Here is a 23,803-nt window from a genome sequence, read left to right as displayed (position 1 = left end):
AAATGTTTGGCGACTTTCAAAAGAACATACCAGAAGAGAGAAATGTAAGGTTTGGTGTTCGTGAACATGGCATGGGATGGGAGCCATATGTAATGGAATCGCACTTCACAGCCCTGGCATCATTCCCTACTGTTCGACTTTCTTTGTTTTCACTGACTACACGAGAGCAGCCACGAGGATCTCCGCATTGTGTGAAGCTGGAGTTATTTATGTTATGACCCACGACTCAATCGGACTTGGAGAGAACGGACCGACTCATCAACCAATTGAGCATGTGGCAAGTTTCCGAGCAATGCCTAACATATTGATTCTCCGCCCAGCTGATGGCAACGAGTACGGCTGGTGCATACAAGGTGGCTGTTCTTAATCGGAAGAGGCCATCACTAATGATATTAATGTATATAAAATTGTTCTTGAATTTGACTATTTCAAAAAATAAAAATACTTGTGTTTTATATTAAATTATTATTTATTTAGTATGTAGATTATTTTTAAAAAATTTATATTTCATAATTATAGATTTTTTTTAATGAATTTCATGTCTGATTTAATTTTATAAATTAATAACCAAAGTTATATATTATATACACATATACAAATATGTACGCATGTGTTTTTTTTATTTAAGAAAAATAATTTATTTTAGCAGTTGAAAAAGGTTTGGTGAAACAAATTGGATCTCAACGAGCCGGTTTGACACAATTACATTCGGGATAGGTCTCGATCTCAGGAATATTTATACGTGAGATGGGTCAACATTATCGATATTTATAATAAAAAATAATATCCTTAGCATAAAAAATAATACTTTTTAATGGATGAAATAAATAAAATATTCGTCTCACAAAATACGACGCATACCATCTTCCACAAGTTTTTGCATTACAATCGAGTCTTAACCTGCGCACACCCTTCCCGCTAAACTATACCACCATCCTCAACCTAAAACCCAAGAAGAATTAGGTGGGATTTTTCTGAATTAAAAAAGAAGTATTCCTTAGGAAGAAAATTTGCTGTTTTAAAACTCCACGCCTTTTTCCCGATCAAAATTGCTGAGACTAATATAGTTCTTCAGAGAAATGGCGAACGTTAGCAACATGGCGCACAAACTTCCCCCAAGATTCCCCACCATTAAGGCCAGACCTGCTGCTGCAACTTCGAATTCCTTGTTTTTTGGCGCAAAGAATCTGAAAAGCCCATCAAATTATTCATGGGCTGTGGATAAAAAATCAGTCTTTACAGTTCAAAAGAAGAATTCTGTAAAGGTTATGGCTTCTGTTGCAACGGCTGAGAAGCAGTCAACGCTGCCGGAAATTGTGTTGGAACCGATCAAAGAAATATCCGGTACCGTTAAGTTACCGGGATCCAAATCCCTCTCTAACCGTATTTTACTTCTTGCTGCCCTCTCTGAGGTAATGTTGTGGTGTGTTCTACATCGTACGTACATGATTATTAAATTTTTCTCAGTTTTTCAGTGTCTGTATTGTCATATTGGGATTATGGAAGTGTGAATCTTGTGGGATTGTGCATGAATATGGGTAAAAAAAAAAATTTCTGTTGTGCGAATTGAGAATGCCAACTCTTCGTCTGATTCTATGCTGTGTAGCTTTATGTAAGAATATGAGTAACATTGAGAAAGAAAGATTCCACAACTTTTATTTATCTTAAACACGAGGTTTGAATCAGCTGTGTACAGTGCCCCACAAGTCTTGAGAAGATTTAAGATCCAGGCCCAAAATGCCTCTCTAGGTACAAAACACTATGAGCCAGAGGTTCATGTTATTGCAGGCAAATATGTCCGGATTCTTTGATCCAAGTACAATCGTGTGATAGATATTTTTGTAACTGCTAATGAACTTAATGTGATATAGTGCTTATCGATATATCTGTGCTTTTGTCAGTTTGTGCAAAGACATTTACATGCCAAAATGCATTGTATGCGCTGTATGCAGCTATTTTAGATTGAAATATCTTAAGGGGATTGCTAATTGTGTATATTTTTATGGACCTCTATGAGAATCACTGTTTTATAGAGTATGCTGGCGCTACATTTCTTGGATGGAATAATGTTTTGATGAACTTTCTGCTATAACGTGAAATAGTTGCATAGGAAAACGATAGAATGGAATATATTTTTAGATTACACATGAACTTGTTTCAATGCAGAGTAAATGGATGTAAATATGCAGTGGTAGTGGTTAGCTCAAAATATATGCATTTGCTGTAGAATTATTGATTTGGAGTTGAGAATTCTAATGACGTTACTTGAGGTAAGGATACTATTGGAAATAAATTGAATTGCGAGCTATGGAAATTTTGTTTGACAAGATGAGAACACACATTCATATATGTATGCTTGAGCCTCATTCCATTTACTTGATTCGGGATTACACAATTTTAAATCTGTGGTTTGAGAACAACAATCTAAGGTTTGGAAAACTGTTTTACGCATTTGGTTGTATCCTTATTAAGTTTATCAGTTTATCAACATTTTACACCATGCCCATTTTCAATTTCATCGGTTTCTGTTAACATTATTCCAGGATTCTTGGTTGTCCACATTCCATATTTCTTTTTAATGCACGCTTTTTATAATCGATTATTTAATTATTATATGCCTTTCTATATCAATATTCTTACACGAGCTCGCATTACACAATGATTTTCCAGGGAACAACTGTTGTGGACAACTTACTAAATAGTGATGACATCCATTATATGCTTGGTGCCTTGAGAACACTTGGACTGAATGTGGAAGAAGATAAAGCAAATCAGCGAGCGATTGTGGAAGGATGTGGTGGTCTATTTCCAGTGTCGAAAGATGCCAAAGAGGAAATTCAACTTTTCCTAGGAAATGCAGGAACAGCTATGCGCCCTTTGGTTGCTGCAGTTACTGCTGCTGGTGGAAACGCAAGGTATTCTAAATGAATTTTTGTTTATTCTTTCTTATGTATTCCATGGTCCTCAAGCACTATTTCATGATTCTTTTTAAGCCCAAATATTAGCTTGTGATTTTTTTTTTCCTGTGATCTTTTAACAATTTTATTTTACCTAAAAACACAGCTTACCAATCTAAATAATAGCGATTGATCTATACCAACAAAATATCTTGTTGATTCTCAGATATGTCCTTGATGGAGTTCCTCGCATGAGAGAGAGACCAATTGGTGATTTGGTGACTGGACTTAAACAGCTTGGTGCAGAGGTCGATTGCTTCCTGGGGACGAACTGTCCCCCAGTTCGTGTTGTTGGGAAGGGAGGTCTTCCAGGTGGAAAGGTGTGTCTTACTTTCTTTAAAGAGCTGTTCTGGCTGGTTTCAATAGATAGATTAATGTGACATCAGCTTGTACACAAGGCATGTTGATTGCCTCGTTAATTATTTTTGAATGAAACTCTAGAGAAAAAGGCTGAAGCAAAGTTATAACTTGCACATTCATGGAAGGGTAAGTAGCTAGGTGCCTTAAAGATCCAAAATTTTCTTATATGTCATTTTACTCCCTTTAAATCAACCTTCCATCCAAAATTTCAGCCATTAGTCCAATTTGCTATCCTCCATTAACTCCAGGAAAGGAAGATGTAAAGATGTTCAATCAAATTGCCTGGTGATTTAAAATTTATGATACCCACTTGGTGATCCATATTTCTATAGAGAAAATGAAGCAGTGATTTTTTATTTCCGAATTCAATCTTTATGAAAGTCAAAGAGGAGAAGAAAAAGTACTCCGGTTGTTCTTTCTCAATTCAGTTTTTTGATAAGCAGTTAGCTCCTTATCCAAAATAACTTACATGAATTTACTCAATAATCCAGTAAAAAAGAAAGAAGACACCATTTTATATCATTTTATTGTCATTCCAATTCCCCTGCAATGAGATTGATCCTATAGGCTAGAGTTACTTTTGTTATTCATTTTTGTCAGGGAGGTGTCTCTCATAGAAGTTGGCATTATGATGGTGATTATTGAGATGAAAGTTGGGAGGGGAAACATAAGCCTGGTTTGGTAACAGGTGAGGGATCAGCCCTTGGTGTTAGGGCCAAGAACTATGTTCTTGAGTTTGGTTTATGAAAATAATTTGTAGTGAATGAGGTATTGGGAATATTTTCTCAGAAGCAATTCCTTGTTTTGTTAGCTTTGTTTATATACTTATTAGTTGGTCCTGGCTCTGCGGAAGTCTTCTAGTCCAAATGAAATGGGGGAGAAGGTATACTGTTCTTGGACTAGGATTTGTGATGGTTTAATCTGTGTTTTGGCAGGTGAAACTCTCTGGATCCATTAGTAGCCAATACTTGACTGCTCTTCTCATGGCAGCTCCACTGGCGCTGGGCGATGTGGAAATTGAGATAATTGACAAACTAATTTCGGTTCCGTACGTGGAGATGACCATTAAGTTAATGGAAAGGTATGGTGTCTCTGTTGAGCACAGTGATGAGTGGAACAGATTCTTGGTTCGTGGAGGTCAAAAGTACAAGTAAGTCTCAATACTCTAATGTTTTTAGGCTTCGAGAAACTTAGCATCATGGAAGTTTAAGGACAAATTTTTCACAAGGTCTCCTGGAAAATCTTATGTCGAAGGCGATGCCTCAAGTGCTAGTTACTTCTTGGCTGGTGCTGCTGTTAGTGGTGGAACTGTTACCGTTGAAGGTTGTGGGACAAGTAGTTTACAGGTACGTATTGCTCCAAAAGTCTCCACTTTTCACGCATTTTTGTGCTATATGTGAAATTAGAAATTTGCGTCTATTTGACATCTTATCCACGTATGGAGTGATTTTTGACAGCATTCTGTAAAATGATGCCAAGTTTTTTTGGCGGAATTATGCTCTTACTAAGTGATCTTTTGTAACTTCTTATCTTCAAAGTTTTCTTCTTGAAGGGTGACGTCAAATTTGCCGAGGTTCTTGAAAAAATGGGTGCAGAAGTCACGTGGACCGAGAATAGTGTCACTGTTAAAGGCCCTCCACGTGATTCATCTGGAAGGAAACATTTACGTGCCATTGATATCAACATGAATAAAATGCCAGATGTGGCCATGACTCTTGCTGTTGTAGCACTCTTCGCTGATGGGCCGACTGCTATAAGAGATGGTACTACTACTCTCAACTTAAAACATAATATTTGATCGTTATTATTTAAAAAAACAAAGAACAAAAGGAAGCAAGCCAATCTTTTTATGCATATGGTTGCAGTTGCTAGCTGGAGGGTGAAAGAAACTGAGCGAATGATAGCCATATGCACAGAACTTAGAAAGGTTCTTCGCTTTCTAGCTTTCACTTCGTGCTTTCAACTCTCATCAACTTGTACCTTTATTTAAGTCTGAAATAAGTAAGCAGTATATACAAAGCGGCACCTTGATGTCTTCTCCCTTTTTTGTACTGAACTTCAGTTGGGAGCAACAGTTGTAGAAGGCCCAGATTACTGTGTGATTACTCCACCGGAGAAACTAAATATAGCTGCCATCGATACTTACGACGATCATAGGATGGCCATGGCCTTTTCACTCGCCGCTTGTGCTGATGTTCCAGTCACAATAAGAGATCCTGGTTGCACTCGCAAAACATTCCCCAATTATTTTGACGTTCTTTCTACTTTCTCACAGCACTGAGAAGCTTTTTCTTTTGTGAAACTGAAAAAATGTATGTTAGCGATTATTCGAAAGATAGAGTAATCTCTCCTCGATGTGAGGAAGAGATGGATGGGAATCTTCCCTAGTTTTCGAGTAAACTGTGTTCGAATGTGTGCATTAAGGTATTGAGATTGTTGTGATCTCAGAAAAAAATGAAGTCACTTTTGTGTAATTTTTTTTATAGAACCTTGCTTGTAGATTTAACAGTGTGTGTCCATGATTCACTATTAATCAAATAATGAAACGTATCACAAAATGTTGTTTGATGTCTGTGATATATGCTCTTAATCATTAATTCTTGAATATTACTACTATTACTTGCAAGTAGCTAATTACCTTTCCCTCGAAGTAGACTCCAATTTGTTTGATAATCAAAAGTGAAATGGTTTCTCAAAAATTCTTTTTGTTTTCCCACTATTTTCGAATAATCGACGGTTCATAACCCAAAAAAGAAAATCACACAGAGGGTAGGAATATGTAAACATGGGAGAGGAGCCAGTGCAGATCATTCAATAAATAAAACTTTTACAATTTTTAGAACAAAATTTCACATGCAGAAACCTAATAACATGGGACATGGGCGGTTCTTGAAAAAGGCTGTTGCCCTGTTCTGAAGTTTGTTTGCACTGTAACCACACACACTAAATGTGACTCCTCCAACCCACTTTGTCTCCTCTTTGCTACTCTACAAGCATTTAAAATCACACCTCTATTTTGTCCAAATATTAATTGCTATGCCCCCTAACTGCGTGCTAGTGTACCATTACATGAATCTATGAGAATTAGTGCCTTTGCTAGCTGTAAATTTCATAAATTCTAATACCTCACTTTTGATTTACTTTTATGCAATCTCTAATAGTTATGTTCGTTCTATGTCACACTGATGTACTTTTATACAAGAATAATATTCGAATTCAAAATAAAAATATATAAGATCCACCAGATTATCGTATGAAAAAATCATATATCAAAACATTTGCTGAACATCTCTTTTCCTTGGTTTTGACTTGAACTCCAAATGGGGTTTCTATGATCAGGTGGAATTGATGGACGAAGTTTCCAAGATTGTGTGTATTGACATATTTGAGATTTCAACTATAATCTATTAAAAATCAATAGAAAAAAGTGTATTTATTTTTAATTGTCATAACGTGTTAGGAAAATGTCTGAAAATAAAGTAAAATTCATTATGTGTACAAATTAGCAAATAAAAGAAAAATTTATTCTTTACTTCATGGTGAGTGTTCTCACTATATTTTAAAGCAAAAACTTGTGTGAGACGGTCTCACGGGTCGTATTTTGTGAAACAAATCTCTTATTTGAATCATCCATGAAAAAATATTACTTTTTATGCTAAGAATATTACTTTTTATTGTGAATATCGGTAGGGTTGACCTGTCTCACAGATAAAGATTCGTGAGACCGTATCACAAGAGAACTACTCATATTTTAAATATCGTGTGGTGTTTTGATAAACAAACAATTTATGATTTATACCCAAGTGATTTTTTTTTTGTTTTGCCTTAGAAAACCCATGTTACAATTTTCTCCACACCAAAAATCGAAAATTTACAGATATATTAATTTAATTGTTCATGCGTTGATATTTTTTAATTGAGTAGGTCTCTTGTGAGACGGTCTCACGAATTTTTATTTGTGAGACGGGTTAACCCCACCGATATTCACAATAAAAAGTAATACTCTTGACATAAAAAGTAATACCTTTTCATGGATGACCCAAATAAAATATTCGACCCATAAAATTGATATGTGAGATCGTCCCACAAGAGTTTTTGTGTTTTAAATTTTGGCACAGTTTAGATTACATTTGCATCAAAAAGCTTTCGGAATATTTCCATAAATTGACCACTTCCTGTTACAAAATAATGCTCCCCCATCACTTTCCATACACAATTCAAAAATTAAGTAGGTACGATAATACTACATGACAGACCTAGAATAACCATTTTTACTGTTACAATCTAATAATATAATATAAAAATTACAAATATATTATCCAATCCGACTCATAAAAAATATTATTGTTATGTTAAAATTATTATTTTGATGAATCGTGTTGATCCGTCTAACAAATACATATATGTGATACTGTTTAATAAAGACGTACTCATAATATAATGCACAAGCTTCGTAGGTATACGACATGTACAGATTATTGAATAAAAAAATTGATTTTGGTTTGAATTAATAATATTTTTATAATTTCTCTGAAAAGTGAAAAATATTATATTATTTCCGTAATTTCAATCGATGAATTATAATAAGGTATTAAAAAGGGAAAAAAAAATCCCAAGAAATCTCATGCACTTAACAATCCAATGGCATGATAATTAAGAACCCCTCATGATTACCCCCAAAATCTCTCCACCACACCACCTCCAACAAATGAGCCTCAAATTCACACTGCAAATCTCTATTTTAAATAAGAAATAACCCCACTAAATATTTATAGTAAGTTTTTGTGAGGCGATTTAGCATATTTTTATCTATAAAACGATTCAACCTTACTCATATTTACAATAATAAATAATATTTTTTTTGTATAAAAAATAATATTTTTTTTTATTGGTGATCATAAATAAAAAATTCATCTCACAAGATTGACTCGTGAGCCAGTACCACATAGTTTCCGTGAAATATTTATTGGTTAAAACAAGGCCATGTGGAAAAAAAATTTACCTTTACTACCAATCAAAGCTAATAATTAACAATCTTTTGAAATTACTCCATTATTTAAAAAAATGAATTTTCCAATGTCTTGCTATGTATCTTGCATTTGACTAGATATTTAGCAAGACCTATCATATCTTAAATAGTAACTATTTTGTAAGACGGTTTCACGAATCTTTATCTATGAGACGGATCAACTCTATCGATATTCACAATAAAAAATAATACTTTTAACATAAAAAGTAATACTTTTTCATGGATGATCTAAATAAGAGATCCGTCTCATAAAATACGGCACGTGAGATCGTTTCACTAAAGTTTTTGCCAATCTTAAAAGTAGTTTAATAATCTGATTTTGAAAAATAATTTTAGATGGGGCCGATAAAATGGTGAGTTTGGGTAAAAGAAATTTACATGAAAAGAGAAATTAAAATTATAAAATTCACAATTTGGATTAAATGAAAATAATTGACTGATTTCGAAGACAACCTCTCATCCATCCGAAGTCCACTTCTATTGTTATGATATATTTTGAACTTTCTTGAGACCGCATTTCGCTCCCTCCTCTCGTTTAGAAATCNTAAAATACGGCACGTGAGATCGTTTCACTAAAGTTTTTGCCAATCTTAAAAGTAGTTTAATAATCTGATTTTGAAAAATAATTTTAGATGGGGCCGATAAAATGGTGAGTTTGGGTAAAAGAAATTTACATGAAAAGAGAAATTAAAATTATAAAATTCACAATTTGGATTAAATGAAAATAATTGACTGATTTCGAAGACAACCTCTCATCCATCCGAAGTCCACTTCTATTTTTATGATATATTTTGAACTTTCTTGAGACCGCATTTCGCTCCCTCCTCTCGTTTAGAAATCTCTTCGCCCTCTCTCCAATCACCATTTTTATTCAATCATCAACTTTCAAATCTGTTTTTCCAATGGGAAAATCGTAGGATAAGGAAGGTGGGATTTTTTTTTTGGAAAAGAAAAGGGAAAAAATATTCAATTACCACCGCCACCACCAAACATTTTCTACAAGAAACCAAAGATTCCCCATGAATAAAGTTTAGAACTATTCCACACCACCATCTCTAGGTACGTAATCCTCATTCCTGAGAAGCTGCATTTATCAAATTTTGAAGGGGGGAAAAAATCACTTTTGCGACTCATTTTACGCCCAGGCCCTCTTCGTTGATTCTGATTTCAAGAAAACCAGAAGATAGACCGCGAAGGCAGGGAAATTGGTCGCGGGAACTCGTCGAATCTCGAGCTTTTTATTTTGTTGGTTAATGTCACAGATGAAGCACATTGACAGCGGCCCTTCAACCCCAGGAAAGTTCAAGATGGATAAGTCTCCGTACAATAGGGTGAGGCTGCATTCTTCTCTGGCCAAGCTCGCTTTTTGGTCATTTGTTTTCCTAGGCTTGATCTTTTTGTTCTTCTATAGATCACCCTCTTCCTCATCCCCTGTTCCTTCAGATCTCTCTAGAAGGTCCCTTAGAAGCTCTTATGGTGACCCTAACTTTGAAAAAAGGGTCAGGGCCTCTGCTAAAATCAGGTCTAGAAATGGGATTTCGGTTTTGGTTACAGGGGCTGCTGGTTTTGTGGGCACTCATGTCTCCTCCGCCCTCAAAAGGCGGGGGGACGGTGTCTTGGGGCTGGATAATTTCAATGATTATTATGATACCTCCCTGAAGAGGGCTAGACAAGCACTTCTAGACAGAACCGGGGTGTACATTGTGGAGGGTGATATCAATGATGCTGCCCTATTAAAGAAGCTTTTTGATATTGTGGCCTTTACTCATGTTATGCATCTGGCTGCGCAGGCCGGTGTTCGCTATGCAATGGAGAATCCTAGCTCCTACGTACATAGCAACATTGCCGGCCTAGTTAGTTTGCTCGAGGTTTGCAAGAATGCGAATCCGCAGCCAGCGATCGTGTGGGCTTCGAGTAGTTCTGTGTATGGATTGAATACTAAGGTTCCTTTTTCCGAGAGGGACAAGACTGATCAGCCTGCGAGCCTGTATGCCGCAACTAAGAAAGCCGGTGAAGAGATTGCACATACTTATAATCATATATATGGGCTTTCGCTTACTGGATTGAGATTCTTCACTGTTTATGGACCATGGGGTAGGCCGGACATGGCATACTTCTTTTTTACTAGGGATATTTTGAAGGGGAAGTCGATCCCAATCTTTGAGGCTGCAAATCATGGAACGGTGGCGAGGGATTTTACCTACATTGATGATATTGTTAAGGGCTGTCTGGGTGCATTGGATACGGCAGAGAAAAGTACCGGCAGTGGTGGCAAGAAGAAGGGGCCGGCTCAACTGCGGGTGTACAATTTGGGAAACACATCCCCTGTACCAGTTTCGGATCTTGTAAGTATTTTGGAGAGGTTACTCAAGGTGAAGGCAAAGAGGTTGGTTATGAAGTTGCCAAGGAATGGTGATGTACAATTTACGCATGCCAACATAAGCTTAGCTCAGAAAGAGCTTGGTTATAAACCCTCGACTGATCTTCAGACAGGGTTAAAGAAATTCGTTCGATGGTACCTCAGTTACTATGCTAACGGGAAGAAGAGCGCACAGTAATATGATTTTTTCAATTGTGCGGTAGGATCATTCCATTCTTGTTCATTTTGATTCTTACAATTGTTTTAAGCTATTTCCCTTCGTCGAGATTCTCTTGTTTCCACAAGTCTCGAGTGTGATATAATGAGGAAATTCCTCTCTCATGGTGAAGAAGCTTTTGCGGTTGCCGGTTGGTGACCATTGGTTCCCCTGGCGTTCCTTTTTCCACTCATGGGATTGTAATTGTTGTAGTTTTATATAATTTGTATAATTCATGACTGATAGAGCAATTTGCTGACTCATGGACGTGTATAATCTGAATTCGATTTTAAATAAAGTAGCACACGAATAATTTTGATGTTACAAACTTTATTTAGATTCATTTCCATTTTTTGTTGGTTGATTTATCATTGATGAAGTAATTTATTTTCCATATTGTTTTTGGCGGTACACAGCACACGCCAGCTTTTTAACTGCTTGTTCTCCAATAAATGGTAATCTATGTTGGATGATTAGTTGCTCTTCAGTCACTCACTCACTCCTATGATTTTGGACCAACAGCGGAAGCACAGGGTTGCATATTTAGGTACATTTTATGTTTTGAGTTTATACATGTGCTGTGGTGGAAAAACGATAATCTTATGAGAACATTCTTGATAGAAACTTGGTGTAATGATTTTTAAACATGAATATTTGTGATGGCTCGGAACGGAATGACAATCACCGGATGCCTCGAACTGTCGAACATCATGTAATGCAGTTATATTTCAGAGAATGTCATTGTCGATTAATAAATCACAGGCAATGAATGTAGTTTTACTAGATGATCAAGAAGTGTTGCGCAATGTACCAGAAGGCTTCGAAATTAGTATTCGATCATCCTACTTGATCCTCTAGGAAAGATGGACTGGAAAATGATGGCAAGAAGTATGAGAGATCATCGGTGAATTTAAATGTAGCTGCCATAAAAGGTGCTCGTTTGCGACGATCTTGTGAAAAGACTTCCAATCTATAGTGGCCAAACTTTTACATTTTTAGAGTAAAAAATGACACTGAAAGTTTGGTGCCCCCAGGTGCTGCTCTTTTGGTTTCTTTTAGTGGGAGTTGTCTCTTCTGGGGCCATTTCATCAAGAAAGACTAAATTAAATTATTATGGATTTCTAAATGTGGTGGACTACCATTTCAACATCATGGGAATACACACAAAATTATATGATACTCAAAATAGTAGAGAAACACTAAAGTTTTCTAATTTAAAAATAGGGACAAGTTTGTTCTGCAACTAAAATTGGAATCGTTCCATAACCAAAATTGAAACGGAGAGTTTATTATAGTAGGGTTCCATTTCTTGCAAAATAACGTCGCGGAATCGAAATCGGAACCGATATCATGTAGAATTCTATATAATCAATAATGGTAAAATCGTCTTTTAATTTTTAGAATATTGTGTTTACCTACATAATTGAATTCATGCAGTTTAATCATATGATTTTTCTATAAAATAAACTCAACCTATATTATTCATAAAATATAAGTCATCGATCATTAATCATTTTATTTTAAATTCTCCAAAATTGAAATAGTTTGTATTAATTTCTAAATCCTTTTATCAAATCCAAACCCATCTAATCCAAATCTTTTCTATAATTTCGACCTGTCTCCAAATTTCTCATCGACCTTTATTTGCAATAAAATGATTTAACAATGAGCTTGTCAACCTAGAAAAAGAGCCTGCGAGTTGGAAATATATATATATATATATATATAGTTGGATTTATATGTGAATGTAATTTTATCTTCGATCCACCTACTTTTTTACAACTATAGACATAGACACGTTTAGGGATGTAAACGAACAAGAAGCTCGCGAGATACTCAGAGCTCGGTTAGATAAGAAGCTCATGCGAATTCGTTTGCAAGCCTGTTCGCGAGCTCGACTAGTTTTTGGGCTAGCTAGTAGATCTATGATTGTTTATCTCATATTGTTATTTTAGTGAATGTGAGAGTCTGTTATCCTAATCATAATTTATTAACATACAATTATGACTAATCTCATAACTATTTAAATTCAATTAAAATTTTCAACTTCAACTATTTAGGCCCTTTAAATTCATAAAATTCCAGTATTCAATTAAAATACTTAAAATCAATCATTTATACTTTAATTCGCCGCAAAATATTTTTTTAACTTTAAAGTGCATTAAACTAATATTCAAGCAATCAACTTTCTTAATTTCTCAAACTTTGAATTTTAAATCAAGAATTAGCACTTAAATTTTCAACAATATCTTTAATGATTCCAAAACATCAAACTATTGAATATTTGAATCATACATCTCAATAACTTGGAAATCCCCTAATTCATAATCATAAATTTTTAAGAAATGCAAAAAAATATATATTGTAATATCATATATAAATCGATATTTTCTAATACATATTTTAAATACATAATTTAATTATTTGACTTAATTATTTTTAATTCATCAATTTAAAATAATTAATCTTAATTGTTGCCAAATAAAATATAATCAAATGAGGTCATGAAATGTAAGAAATTGAAATGCTATAAATGAGAAACATACCCTTTAATAACATATAATTAATTCGGCTCGTCTCAACTCATTTACATCTTTAAAGACACTATCAGAATCCCAACTATCCGAGTATTAAATTTAATCGCATTGAACCGCTCTTAGCCTCTTACATAATCTTTTATTTAAAATTTTAAAAATACCATTTAAGTAACTATTTTAAATCAAACTTTATTTTCTCATAATCAATTTGATTTCACAGTTTATAGAACATGGCTTATTCATTGCATACCCATCTCTCTCGAAGAACAAAAGAAGAAACTGAAAATAACCAATAATAGATGAAGTAAATAACAAAATAATGATCACTTTTGAAATGGCCATTTATTATTTATTTTAATTCAAAAATATTGAGACATCGTCAATAATAAAAAAAATCCTCAGAAGCTCCATGCCTCATGCGGACGTGTCAGAAAGTTTCAGCCAAAACTGTAACAAAACAGACACCCTAATTCTTTCAGCCAGTAAGAAACCCAGAGGACCAAATTGTAAAACAATCAAACTTAAGGGACCCAAAGATTACCAAAAATGGGTAATTGTCAAAAGCACCCCTTACAACCAGACAGAGGGCTCTCCTTCCTCTAGTAAACTCGATATTGTATATATTTGTTTCTTTATTATATGAAAATTATAACTGAAATAACTCAGACGTTCCATTAGTAATGGTGCGTGTCGTTTCGTTTGTAAATCAATTAGTATATTATTTTAGAATTTTGTATTAAAAACGTTCATCCGTTCATATTATATATCTTTTATCGATTATTGAATTATAAAAGCTAAATAATACTGATGATTTATAATTCATTTAATATTAATGAATCACGTTTGAGATGATATATCAGATTTTTCAGATCAATTGTAACAAATTTTCCATACAACTAAAAAAAGTAAAATAGTTTTCATTTTTCAAGGCTTAAGAAAACAATTTTAGAGTGTGTTGTGAAATTTAGATGTAACCTCGAGATCAAATGGTTAAAATACTCAACTTCAAGGTGCATTTTGCCAATGATAAAAGTTTAAGGGAACATCTGTAATTGCCATCAAACATGAGTACCCAATAACAACCCGCATTTCCCCATGTTGAAAAGGCAGCCTCAAGGCGACCGACTACCGGACTTCTCAGTAACCAAGATTTCAAAAATCTGCCCACTCAATGATCTCTCGACCCTATTATGACCCTAGCCTCTTTTCTCCGGTCCGGGAAACAGGCCAAGGGCAAGCTCAACCCATGTTCCATACTTCAAACATCTTACATGTTGCACAATATATCAAATGATAAAATACAGTAAATTTTCTTAAAAAATTAGTGAACTAAATGGTGAAAAACATAGTAGAGCAAAACTTAAAGTAAACCAAAATCGAGACAATACGAAGTACAATGTCCTTAAAACAGTTCCGTCCCCTCTTGTATGTGCTTCGAGGATCGTCTTGGACTTAGGGGTGGGCGTCGAGTCGGGTTTCACGGGTTCGGGTATTTCGGGTCGGGTACCCGAACTTTTCGGGTAGCACATTAATTACCCGAACCCGAACAGTAATCTGTGCTACCCGATGGTTCGGGTACCCGAAATTTCCGCGTATGGTCGGGTACCCGAAATTTGCGTAAAATTTTCTCTAAGCAGTGAATCAAAAGGCTTTAGTGATTAGTCTAAGCAATTTGTTGGTAATCCAGTATCATAAAAAAGAACACCAACCATACAAATTAATTCTGTATTCCGACTGAAACAAGAGGACCACATTCCAGTCCTCTGCAAATACTAAAGATCCCTTATTTTAGTGGAACAAAGAAGTTTTCAGATTCCTTGCAGATAACCAATTAATTTATACGTTAAACGTTTGCAAATAACCAATTAATTTATACATTAAGTTTTCAGATTCAAGCACTGAAGCACAGATGACCACGACCCCACGCCCAACAAATAATAATTATTTCACAATAATACTCACTTTTTGAGAAGAGGCGGCTGAATGAGAGGTGACCGGCTGAGGCGCAGCGTCGGGAGGTAAGATGAGGCGGCGCCGAAGAGGGAAGAGCCAAACTGTCGAGTGCCGAAGACTGAAGAGTGATTTAGGGAGAAGAGCGAAGAATGATTTAGGGATTTAGTTTTTTTATTTCTTAATTTAAAATATAAAACAATATGAAAATATATATCATATATGTATATATGAAATATCGGGTACCCGTTTGTAATTTCGGGTAGTAATATACTACCCGAAACCGACCCGAAATTTTTATATCGGGTTCGGGTTTCTACCCGAACAAAAAATTAAGACAAAAAACCGACCCGATCGGTTAATACCCGATCGGGTCGGGTCGGGTACCCGATACCCGATCGCAAACGCCCACCCCTACTTGGACGTCTGTTTTCCAGATTACAACGGAACAATCAGCAGTGACTTAGCACGAGACACTACTACGGCGAACTGAAAACATACATTTACTTTATCTCCAAAATTTAACGGATGTCAAATAGAAAACTAATAATATAAAATGCAAGAGAATGCTTGAAAGAGATCTTGGGTGTTTGTAAAAATCATTTACATGTGGAAATTTAAAAGATACTTCCAAAATAATGAGCAACAACTAACTTAAAAATATGAAAAATCAAAATAATTATCATATTCATGATACATAAATTATATTCGAACTCTAAGTTTAATTCAAATTTCCAGTTTCACAATCCCCGTTTTGATCCAAGAAAGGTTCAAACTTGAGCAGCTCAAACTGAAAATTAACAATCTTTATCGACAAGTACACACACTCTCTCTCTCTCACTGTCCATTTCCTAGCAAAGGAGAGAGCTTTCTCGAAACATAGAAAAAATGGCTTTCCTCCTCTCCCTTTTCATCATCTTCTTCTCCACATTTCTCCTATTTTTGCCACCCACAAACTCCCAACCAGCTAACTCTAACACCTACGCCACTTCTTTACCTCTTCTAATGACAATCAAAGCTTCATTGGACCCTCAAAATCTTGTTCTTTCTTCGTGGTCTCTAAACTCTACTTCTGGTCCCTGCGATGGATCCTTTGAAGGGATTGCATGTAATGAGTTCGGTCAAGTGGCTAACATTACACTGCAAGGAAAAGGACTTTCTGGTCAAATACCACCTGAGATTGGTCAGCTCAAGAACTTGACTGGTTTGTACTTACACTTCAATGAACTTCATGGGGTTGTACCTAAGGAGCTTGCTGACTTGACCGACCTCTCTGATTTGTATCTCAACGTTAATAATCTCTCTGGTCATATCCCTTCGGAGATTGGGTCTATGTTCAGCTTACAAGGTTGTTTCTTGGGTTATTTTTCTCTCCTTTCTTCTTTCAGACAATAACCAGATAAAGCTAATTGAAATACACATATATCGGTCTTCCAGTTTTTTATTTTTTCTCCAGCAAAGTATGTTTCTCTTTGATTTTTGTGTATTGAATGTAAATATCAGTACTATAGTTGGTCGAAAATAAATAATATTGGATCCTTTTCTTTCTTTAGTTGGCTATTTTATTCTTCTTCTTCTTTCCTTTTTAATCATATTTTATTTTATTTATCTGTGGTTTGGGTATTAGGGTATGTTGGGTGGAGACACGTGAACAGCAAAAGTAGAAAACTTTGCAATTAGATCTGTTTTGTTTCACGGTTAATTCTTTATTTAAAAAGAAGGCTTTATCATTTATCGATAAAATATATTGAGGTCTTTGAGAGGTGTGGCCGTGTGGGGGCTGTTATAATCTGCTTAATTAACAATGGAGAATGAAGTCATGGTCCCGTAGCTTTCACCACTTAGCTTTAGATTGTTCTCACGAGTTGTAAAAAGTTCGGCATTTAGTTACGGTGATCAAGCTATAACTTGCCTCGTCTTTTCTCTATATTTATGCAGTGTTGCAACTCAGCTACAATAGATTAAGTGGAAACATTCCCACTCAGCTTGGCTCTTTAAAAAAACTCAGTGTTCTTGCTCTGCAGTCCAACGAGTTAACGGGTGCTATCCCGGCGAGTCTAGGGGGTTTACTGGTTTTGACTAGGTTGGATTTGAGCTTCAATAATCTCTTCGGTTCGATCCCATCTAAATTGGCGGATTTACCGTTGCTTAAAGTTCTTGACATCAGAAATAATACTCTTTCTGGCATTGTCCCTCTGGGTACCTTCTTGATCTTGAGATTTGCAGTTTCCAAATGATGATTATTGTTATAGTGTGATCTAATGATATTGTTTATTTTCTTGTATGTCAAAACAAAGAACTGAAGAGACTGAATGAAGGTTTCCAGTATGCAAATAATATAGGGTTATGTGGGATCGATTTTTCTTCATTAAAGACTTGTTCTGATTATAGTAAAAGTTCCAGTAAACCTGAGCCATTTGGGCCTGGTACTGGTCGTCTTCCATCTAAAGATATCCCGGAGTCAGCAAACGTTCTATCAAATGGATTGAATCAGTCCAAGAGAACTCATACTACTGCAGCTGTTGTTATAGTTATTGGATTGATCGTTGCTTCGATGGTGGTTGCTGTTTTCACACTTTCATGGTATCGTCACAGGAAACAGAAAATCGGTAGTGCCTTTGATTCTGGCGAAGCTCGACTAAGTACAGATCAAGTTAAGGATGTTTGCAGGAGAACTGCATCCCCTCTCATTAGTCTCGAGTATTCCAACAGTTGGGATCCTCTGGCTAAGCGAGAAGATGGAAATAGTTTCTCTCAGGAGGTTCTCGAAAGCTACTTGTTCACTCTGGATGCAGTGGAGTCTGCAACTCAGTACTTCTCCGAGACGAACTTATTGGGGAAGAGTAGCTTCTCGGCTATCTATAAAGGGATATTGAGGGACGGATCTGCAGTTGCTATCAAGTGCATTTCAAAGATTAGTTGCAAGTCCGATGAAACTGAATTTCTCAAAGGATTGAAGCTGTTGACGTCATTGAAACATGAAAATCTTCTGAGGTTGAGAGGCTTTTGTTGTTCCAAGGGGAGGGGAGAGTGCTTCCTCATATATGAATTTGTTTCAAACGGGAATCTCTTGCAATATCTTGATGTGAAAGACGATAAAGGAAACGTTCTTGGTTGGGCCACTCGGAAATCTATAATTCAAGGGATCGCCAAAGGTAAGCTTTTATTCAGGTCATCTTTTGTTAAAAAGTTCTTGATCTTTATTCTATATCTCATACTTGTGTTCTTGTCATCAGGTATCGAGTATTTGCATGGAACCAAGAATAACAAACGAACATTGGTTCACCGAAACATATCAGCTGAGAAAGTCCTGATCGATGAGCACTACAACCCATTACTCTCGGACTCTGGCCTTCACAACCTATTAGCAGATGACATAGTTTTCTCGACGTTAAAAGGTAGTGCTGCAATGGGGTACTTAGCTCCCGAATACACCACCACAGGCAGGTTCACTGAAAAGAGCGACATCTATGCCTTTGGTATGATCATATTTCAAATCCTCTCGGGAAAAAGCAGAATCTCACAGTTAAACTGTCACGGGGCGGAGTTATCAAGATTCGAAGACTTCATAGATTCAAATCTTGCTGGAAAGTTCAAGGAATCTGAGGCGGCTAGGCTTGGAGAAGTCGCACTTCTTTGCACAAACGAGTTTCCCGACCAGAGACCAGACATTGGAACTGTGATGCAAGAACTGGATGGCATCGGTTTGAACTCTTGATCAAAATGTCACTCCAAAAGAAGTTAGTTTTACCAATTTTTTGCTGATGGCAAAGTACGCAACATATTTTATACCTGCATGCATCATGTCTCAGCCATGAGTTAACTTAAGTTGCTTGTGAAATCCTAGAACAATATGGAACGGAGTTGCCTCCACTGGCTTGACTGAGCTTGTTGTATTATGTGCACTCATTTTATCATAAATGAGTGGGGGACTATTTTCTTAATGCTGATATTTATCCAAGAAACAGAAGCATTATATGCGTTTCTCTTGTAATTTCACATTTTTAAAGTTCTGAAGCCTGAGTGAGTAGTCGTTGCCCATATATCCAGATTCCTACAGCATTCTTAGCAGAACTGGATGTGAATTAATATAAAAGCTACCATTTAATTATTCTTTTTTGAAAATTTCAAATTTGGTCACGAGTATTCATTTGGCAGGCTCAGGCTTTGTGTCTTCGTTCCCTCTGAATTTCTTGTCCTTTGCTTCCTGCCAAGTGAATTATTACTGAGGAGTTCTTTCGCTTTGTTTGTATATACGTGAAAAGTGAACATAAGAATATGAACGTGTCGGGAAGCTTAACGTTTTCCAAACATTTTACTTGAAAAAATATTTACGATTCCTGCCCCCCCAATCCCGGATTCTTACGATGCTTTCATCAACCTTTGATAGCCTGTATAATAAGCGTGGTTTACCTTCTCGGTCGCGGAATGTTTAATTTTTTTTTTTATTTTTACTTGCAAAATTTCCAATTTTTTTCGTTAATACGTTTCCAAGTTTCAATTTTTTTTTTAAAAAAAATTATTTTAAAAAGTCCCCACCAACCGTACCAAGAAAAGTCCAAAGAATTGAAACAGTAAGCTTGGCGACAGCCTCCACGACTGCCAGCGAACCATGATAACAATATGCTATGATGCTTTTGAAAATGTCAAGTTTTAGCTTTTAGGTTGAATTTCAATGTTGTCATATGATATTTGTTCAAAGCAGAGAAAATTAACAAACAAAATTACATAAGAGGCTAAGAGTACAAGATCCCAACAATATACCACCATAAAGTTTCTGTGAGATGCTAAAATGAATCTGTACCTTTACATAACATCCAAAGCCGCCAACGAGCTGGCACGTTTTGAATCTTACAGTGCCAGGTTTCTTGCCGTGATAGCAAAATCTAAACATCTTCACCAACATAATCAAATCATCTCTCATCTGCCGAATTTTCTTCATGTTTGTTCCGTCTCTTAATGTACTTTCGGCCGAGAGTAAGCTTACTGGTTGTCCCAGTCCTGGATTAGTTGCATTGCTGTAAACTTAGATGGATGTATGATTGCGTGATCATTATCAGAATTCTTGTGGAGACATGTCTGGTTTCGAAGGGTATTCAAGACCCTGGAGAGCAGGCATCCGCCGCAAATCTTCTTCAGAGTAACTTGGGATAAACCAATATCTCTTGTCCGTCCCAAATACCTATTTACATAACGGGGTTACTTAAAAAAGATGTATGAACAAGAGCACAAAATAAAATGTGGCGAAAGCCAAATAATTTCCTTGAGAAAGAAAAACAGTTGCTACAGATAAACAGCTCGTATAGATTTCAAACAATGTGGTTATTGAGAGAGCTCTAAATTATGGCTGACATTGAAAGCACTCTTATGATTGTTAAAATCCAAACATGCCCAACCTGTTCAAAGTTTCTTTTCCGTCCAAGATCATAGCGCCATTTCGGAGTGGCCTTCTTCTCATATGCCTAAGATAAGCCAGTAAAATGCATCAGCTATTTTCGACATAAAACAAGAATCTCAGAAAGGATCACTTCAGTAGACCATTTACTCCTATCTTCATCTCTCTATTTGTTGGAAGAACTAAAAGCATGCTATGGAACCCAAGAATATATACGACGTTTTGATATTTGAACACATATTCAATGTGTACCAATAAAATTTTGAATCAGAAGAATAAAGGCATCACTAATCATCAAAGTCAAATTGTGAAAACAGATGAACTATTGTACCTCAATGGTCGTGGTATTGGCAGCCACCATTGATATGTGCATGATCAGAAATCCCAATACACTCAACGCAAATGCCAAATTTAATACTACAAATGTGAAAAGGAGAAAATATCAGCAGAATACAGCGAAGCATTGGAAGGGGAGCTGGCACTGCTTCAACCCCGTCGTACAGAACCAAATTTATTGCTCCTTAAGCATTGAATGGGAAAGAAATGGAAATGTGGTCTTACCAAAGGCAAGAAAAGTTGTGGCAAGAGTTCCTGGAGTCCCAGGAATATCTCCATCGCTGAAGAATGCAATAAAATGAGGTAATAACGATAATGTAACGAGACTAGTTTCGAGGAATGTGTACAACTGCATCACAAGAGAATCATCGGTCATTGATGTAATTTACAGTACTGGTCAATATAAGTATAAATATAAAACCATAGAACTATTTTTAAAAGCTGAGAGCATATTCATTTTAAAAGAAACGGAGAAGATCAATGAGGATAGGTTACACATAACTGCTGCCGATGCTACACATAAGATGATAAAAATCAACAGATTCAACACCATGTTCCAAACTGATCAACATACACAAGAAAACTCCATTACCCAGAAAAGACTATTTTAAACAAATAGATACAGAATCTGTTAGTTATCACACATAATCATCAAGACCAATGAAAACCAACCAATTTAGCTCTTTCAAAGTTATTTGATCATACCAGGAAGAGAAGGAAATACTTGTAGTTCAATGCCCCAACACAATTGACAACCCATACACAATGATGGTCCATTTTTAGGACGCATCTCCCGCCTAAATAGAAATATCAACAACTCATTAATCGAGGAAACAGAACGTAAAAAATGCAATAGACACAAGGAACTACATAAAAAAACTCACAAACAGAGCAGTGATGGCATCTTGGTGGTTTCAACTGATTGCACTTTCTACAATAACGGATTCCTCTACTCTTGGAGTCGGATTGAAATTCTGATGTGGTTAAAGGATCGGAGTCTCCCCTTTCTTCATCCATTGTCGGCCTCCAACTTGAAGGCACACTACCAGGATCCGTAAAAACAACAGAAAAATAACTCCACAATAGCATTACTAACTGCATTGAGCATTTGAAGAAATTAGCTTTCTTGCTTATCAATATTGCATCATATCATCCAACAATTTTGTAACTGATCAGCTAAAACCTAGCATTCTTGCATCACTTAGTTTGTGAAACTATTGCACTGAGACTAAAATTTTCAAATCAACCAATCCAAACACATATTGATTTCTATATGTATGAGTAACAAACGGTAATGATCAAATTAACACATGATAACAAAGATAATAATAGATATATCTCGAGAAGATTGAAAACTACTGCATAAGTTTTCAGCTACTCTATCAACATTTCGTTTCCAAAATTAAGGGCTCACAACAAAACAATAACATCAAGCTGAAGAACAGCTGAATTTCTATTAATAACCAACTAATTACACTAACCACCAATAAAATTATAATACACGTAAGCCAAAACCATGAAAGAACAGTCCAGAATTTCCTATAATGCCAACTATTTAGAGTGTAATTCAATCTGAAGAACTAAGCTAAAATCCACATTCAAGGGACCTTCCAGTCTAATTTGACGAAAGTGAAGTATGAGAAAAAGAAACATGTAACTCCAGGAAAACACAAAGCACATAAAAACTCTGTACAATTTCCAAAAAGTCGTGCAATAAAGTAAACAAGCAGCTGACTTTCACAATATGCAAAAACAAAAACAGATAAAACTCCAAAGAACAGGCAAGAAATTACCAAACAATGAAACAAGATCAACACGGCCAAAGCTTGCAGCGTATCCAGCCCTCCGGCGGCGAGCGCCGGGCCGTAATTTGTGATCACCACGGCATAATAGGAGACGCCAACGACGGCAAGAACCAATAGAATCATGATCGAACCCAGACCCCGGAGAGCGGTGCAGAATTTGAATACATTCCACGCCATCACTACACCAGATCTATACGAAATATAAATCAATTAAATAATAACAAAAAGGGAGAATAATCAGGATTTTCACACAAAAGTCTTCTTGGTTATTGAATCGGTTAGCGTGATGTGATTAGGGGAGTAGTCAAGGTTAATCGATTCCGCGTCGAGAGTATGAAAATACAGGTACCCAGGAATAAATTTGGGAGAATTGGAAGGAAAGAAGAGGGACGATTATGCAATATGTTGGTAGTTTGGGTCAATTTTCAAACAAATTATATGATTAGTCCTTTGTAAACTTTTAACTAATCTGATTATTATTATTATTATTATTATTATTATTATTATTATTATTATTAACAAGTAATAATATTAGTTGGAAGACAATAAACAAGTGGAAATTCAGGTTATTTTTTTGTTTCATTTCAGAATTAAATTTTGTTTTTGTTCTCTTATTTAATTAATTTATGATATTTTTAAAAAAAAATTTCTTAAAATTTACAATTTATTTCCTATTCAAATTATATATCTCTACTATTTTATGCAAGTTGAGCATTGTATACAAACTTCTTTCGTCTCACTTCATTACATCAACATCTTTTTATATTTTTTATCTTTAAAAAATAATATTTGCTTTCTAAAATAATTTTTATTTTTTTAACATAATTTTGTTTTAAATCTCATGTCATATTTAATTTT

General features: G+C 35.6%; 4 protein-coding genes across 4 annotated transcripts; 3 read left to right on the top strand and 1 right to left on the bottom strand.

The window, feature by feature from the left end:
• Window positions 1-887: 887 nt before the first annotated feature.
• Window positions 888-5,791, top strand: LOC140957339 (3-phosphoshikimate 1-carboxyvinyltransferase 2). Its single transcript, XM_073414542.1, has 8 exons — window positions 888-1,412; window positions 2,671-2,915; window positions 3,124-3,277; window positions 4,253-4,467; window positions 4,546-4,663; window positions 4,870-5,080; window positions 5,183-5,244; window positions 5,380-5,791. The coding sequence occupies exons 1-8, from the start codon at window positions 1,080-1,082 to the stop codon at window positions 5,596-5,598; spliced, it is 1,557 nt and encodes a 518-aa protein (XP_073270643.1). The 5' UTR covers window positions 888-1,079; the 3' UTR covers window positions 5,599-5,791.
• A 3,326-nt stretch (window positions 5,792-9,117) lies between these two features.
• On the top strand, window positions 9,118-11,248 carry LOC140957762 (UDP-glucuronate 4-epimerase 3-like). The gene is made up of 2 exons (XM_073415139.1): window positions 9,118-9,405; window positions 9,492-11,248. The coding sequence occupies exon 2, from the start codon at window positions 9,600-9,602 to the stop codon at window positions 10,902-10,904; it is 1,305 nt and encodes a 434-aa protein (XP_073271240.1). The 5' UTR covers window positions 9,118-9,405; window positions 9,492-9,599; the 3' UTR covers window positions 10,905-11,248.
• A 4,911-nt stretch (window positions 11,249-16,159) lies between these two features.
• On the top strand, window positions 16,160-19,503 carry LOC140956671 (G-type lectin S-receptor-like serine/threonine-protein kinase B120). Its single transcript, XM_073413518.1, has 4 exons — window positions 16,160-16,757; window positions 17,348-17,608; window positions 17,707-18,564; window positions 18,646-19,503. The coding sequence occupies exons 1-4, from the start codon at window positions 16,298-16,300 to the stop codon at window positions 19,125-19,127; spliced, it is 2,061 nt and encodes a 686-aa protein (XP_073269619.1). The 5' UTR covers window positions 16,160-16,297; the 3' UTR covers window positions 19,128-19,503.
• Window positions 19,504-20,066: 563 nt separating this feature from the next.
• On the bottom strand, window positions 20,067-23,344 carry LOC140957680 (probable protein S-acyltransferase 14). The gene is made up of 7 exons (XM_073415020.1): window positions 22,934-23,344; window positions 22,025-22,235; window positions 21,846-21,937; window positions 21,366-21,489; window positions 21,136-21,221; window positions 20,806-20,871; window positions 20,067-20,591 (listed from the first exon to the last, which is right to left on the bottom strand). The coding sequence occupies exons 1-7, from the start codon at window positions 23,120-23,122 to the stop codon at window positions 20,466-20,468; spliced, it is 894 nt and encodes a 297-aa protein (XP_073271121.1). The 5' UTR covers window positions 23,123-23,344; the 3' UTR covers window positions 20,067-20,465.
• Between the last annotated feature and the right edge of the window lie 459 nt (window positions 23,345-23,803).

This window comes from Primulina huaijiensis, chromosome 14 (assembly GCF_012295235.1).
Source record: "Primulina huaijiensis isolate GDHJ02 chromosome 14, ASM1229523v2, whole genome shotgun sequence".
Lineage (NCBI taxonomy): Eukaryota > Viridiplantae > Streptophyta > Magnoliopsida > Lamiales > Gesneriaceae > Primulina > Primulina huaijiensis.
Note: the sequence above shows the minus strand (reverse complement) of the source record. Positions and strands in the feature narration are given on the sequence as shown.

What these genes read in the sequence shown, in the direction of transcription:
- LOC140957339 (XM_073414542.1), top strand. Translation starts at nt 1,080, where the DNA reads ATGGCGAACGTTAGCAACATGGCGCACAAACTTCCCCCAAGATTCCCC. An exon ending in CGTGGAGGTCAAAAGTACAA is followed by an intron (nt 4,468 to 4,545) that starts GTAAGTCTCAAT and finishes ATTTTTCACAAG; the next exon opens with GTCTCCTGGAAAATCTTATG. An exon ending in GTGGGACAAGTAGTTTACAG is followed by an intron (nt 4,664 to 4,869) that starts GTACGTATTGCT and finishes TTCTTCTTGAAG; the next exon opens with GGTGACGTCAAATTTGCCGA.
- LOC140957762 (XM_073415139.1), top strand. Translation starts at nt 9,600, where the DNA reads ATGTCACAGATGAAGCACATTGACAGCGGCCCTTCAACCCCAGGAAAG.
- LOC140956671 (XM_073413518.1), top strand. Translation starts at nt 16,298, where the DNA reads ATGGCTTTCCTCCTCTCCCTTTTCATCATCTTCTTCTCCACATTTCTC. An exon ending in TTCTGGCATTGTCCCTCTGG is followed by an intron (nt 17,609 to 17,706) that starts GTACCTTCTTGA and finishes GTCAAAACAAAG; the next exon opens with AACTGAAGAGACTGAATGAA. An exon ending in AATTCAAGGGATCGCCAAAG is followed by an intron (nt 18,565 to 18,645) that starts GTAAGCTTTTAT and finishes TCTTGTCATCAG; the next exon opens with GTATCGAGTATTTGCATGGA.
- LOC140957680 (XM_073415020.1), bottom strand. Translation starts at nt 23,122, where the DNA reads ATGGCGTGGAATGTATTCAAATTCTGCACCGCTCTCCGGGGTCTGGGT. An exon ending in CCAATACCACGACCATTGAG is followed by an intron (nt 20,872 to 21,135) that starts GTACAATAGTTC and finishes GGCTTATCTTAG; the next exon opens with GCATATGAGAAGAAGGCCAC. An exon ending in GGAAAAGAAACTTTGAACAG is followed by an intron (nt 20,592 to 20,805) that starts GTTGGGCATGTT and finishes TTATGTAAATAG; the next exon opens with GTATTTGGGACGGACAAGAG.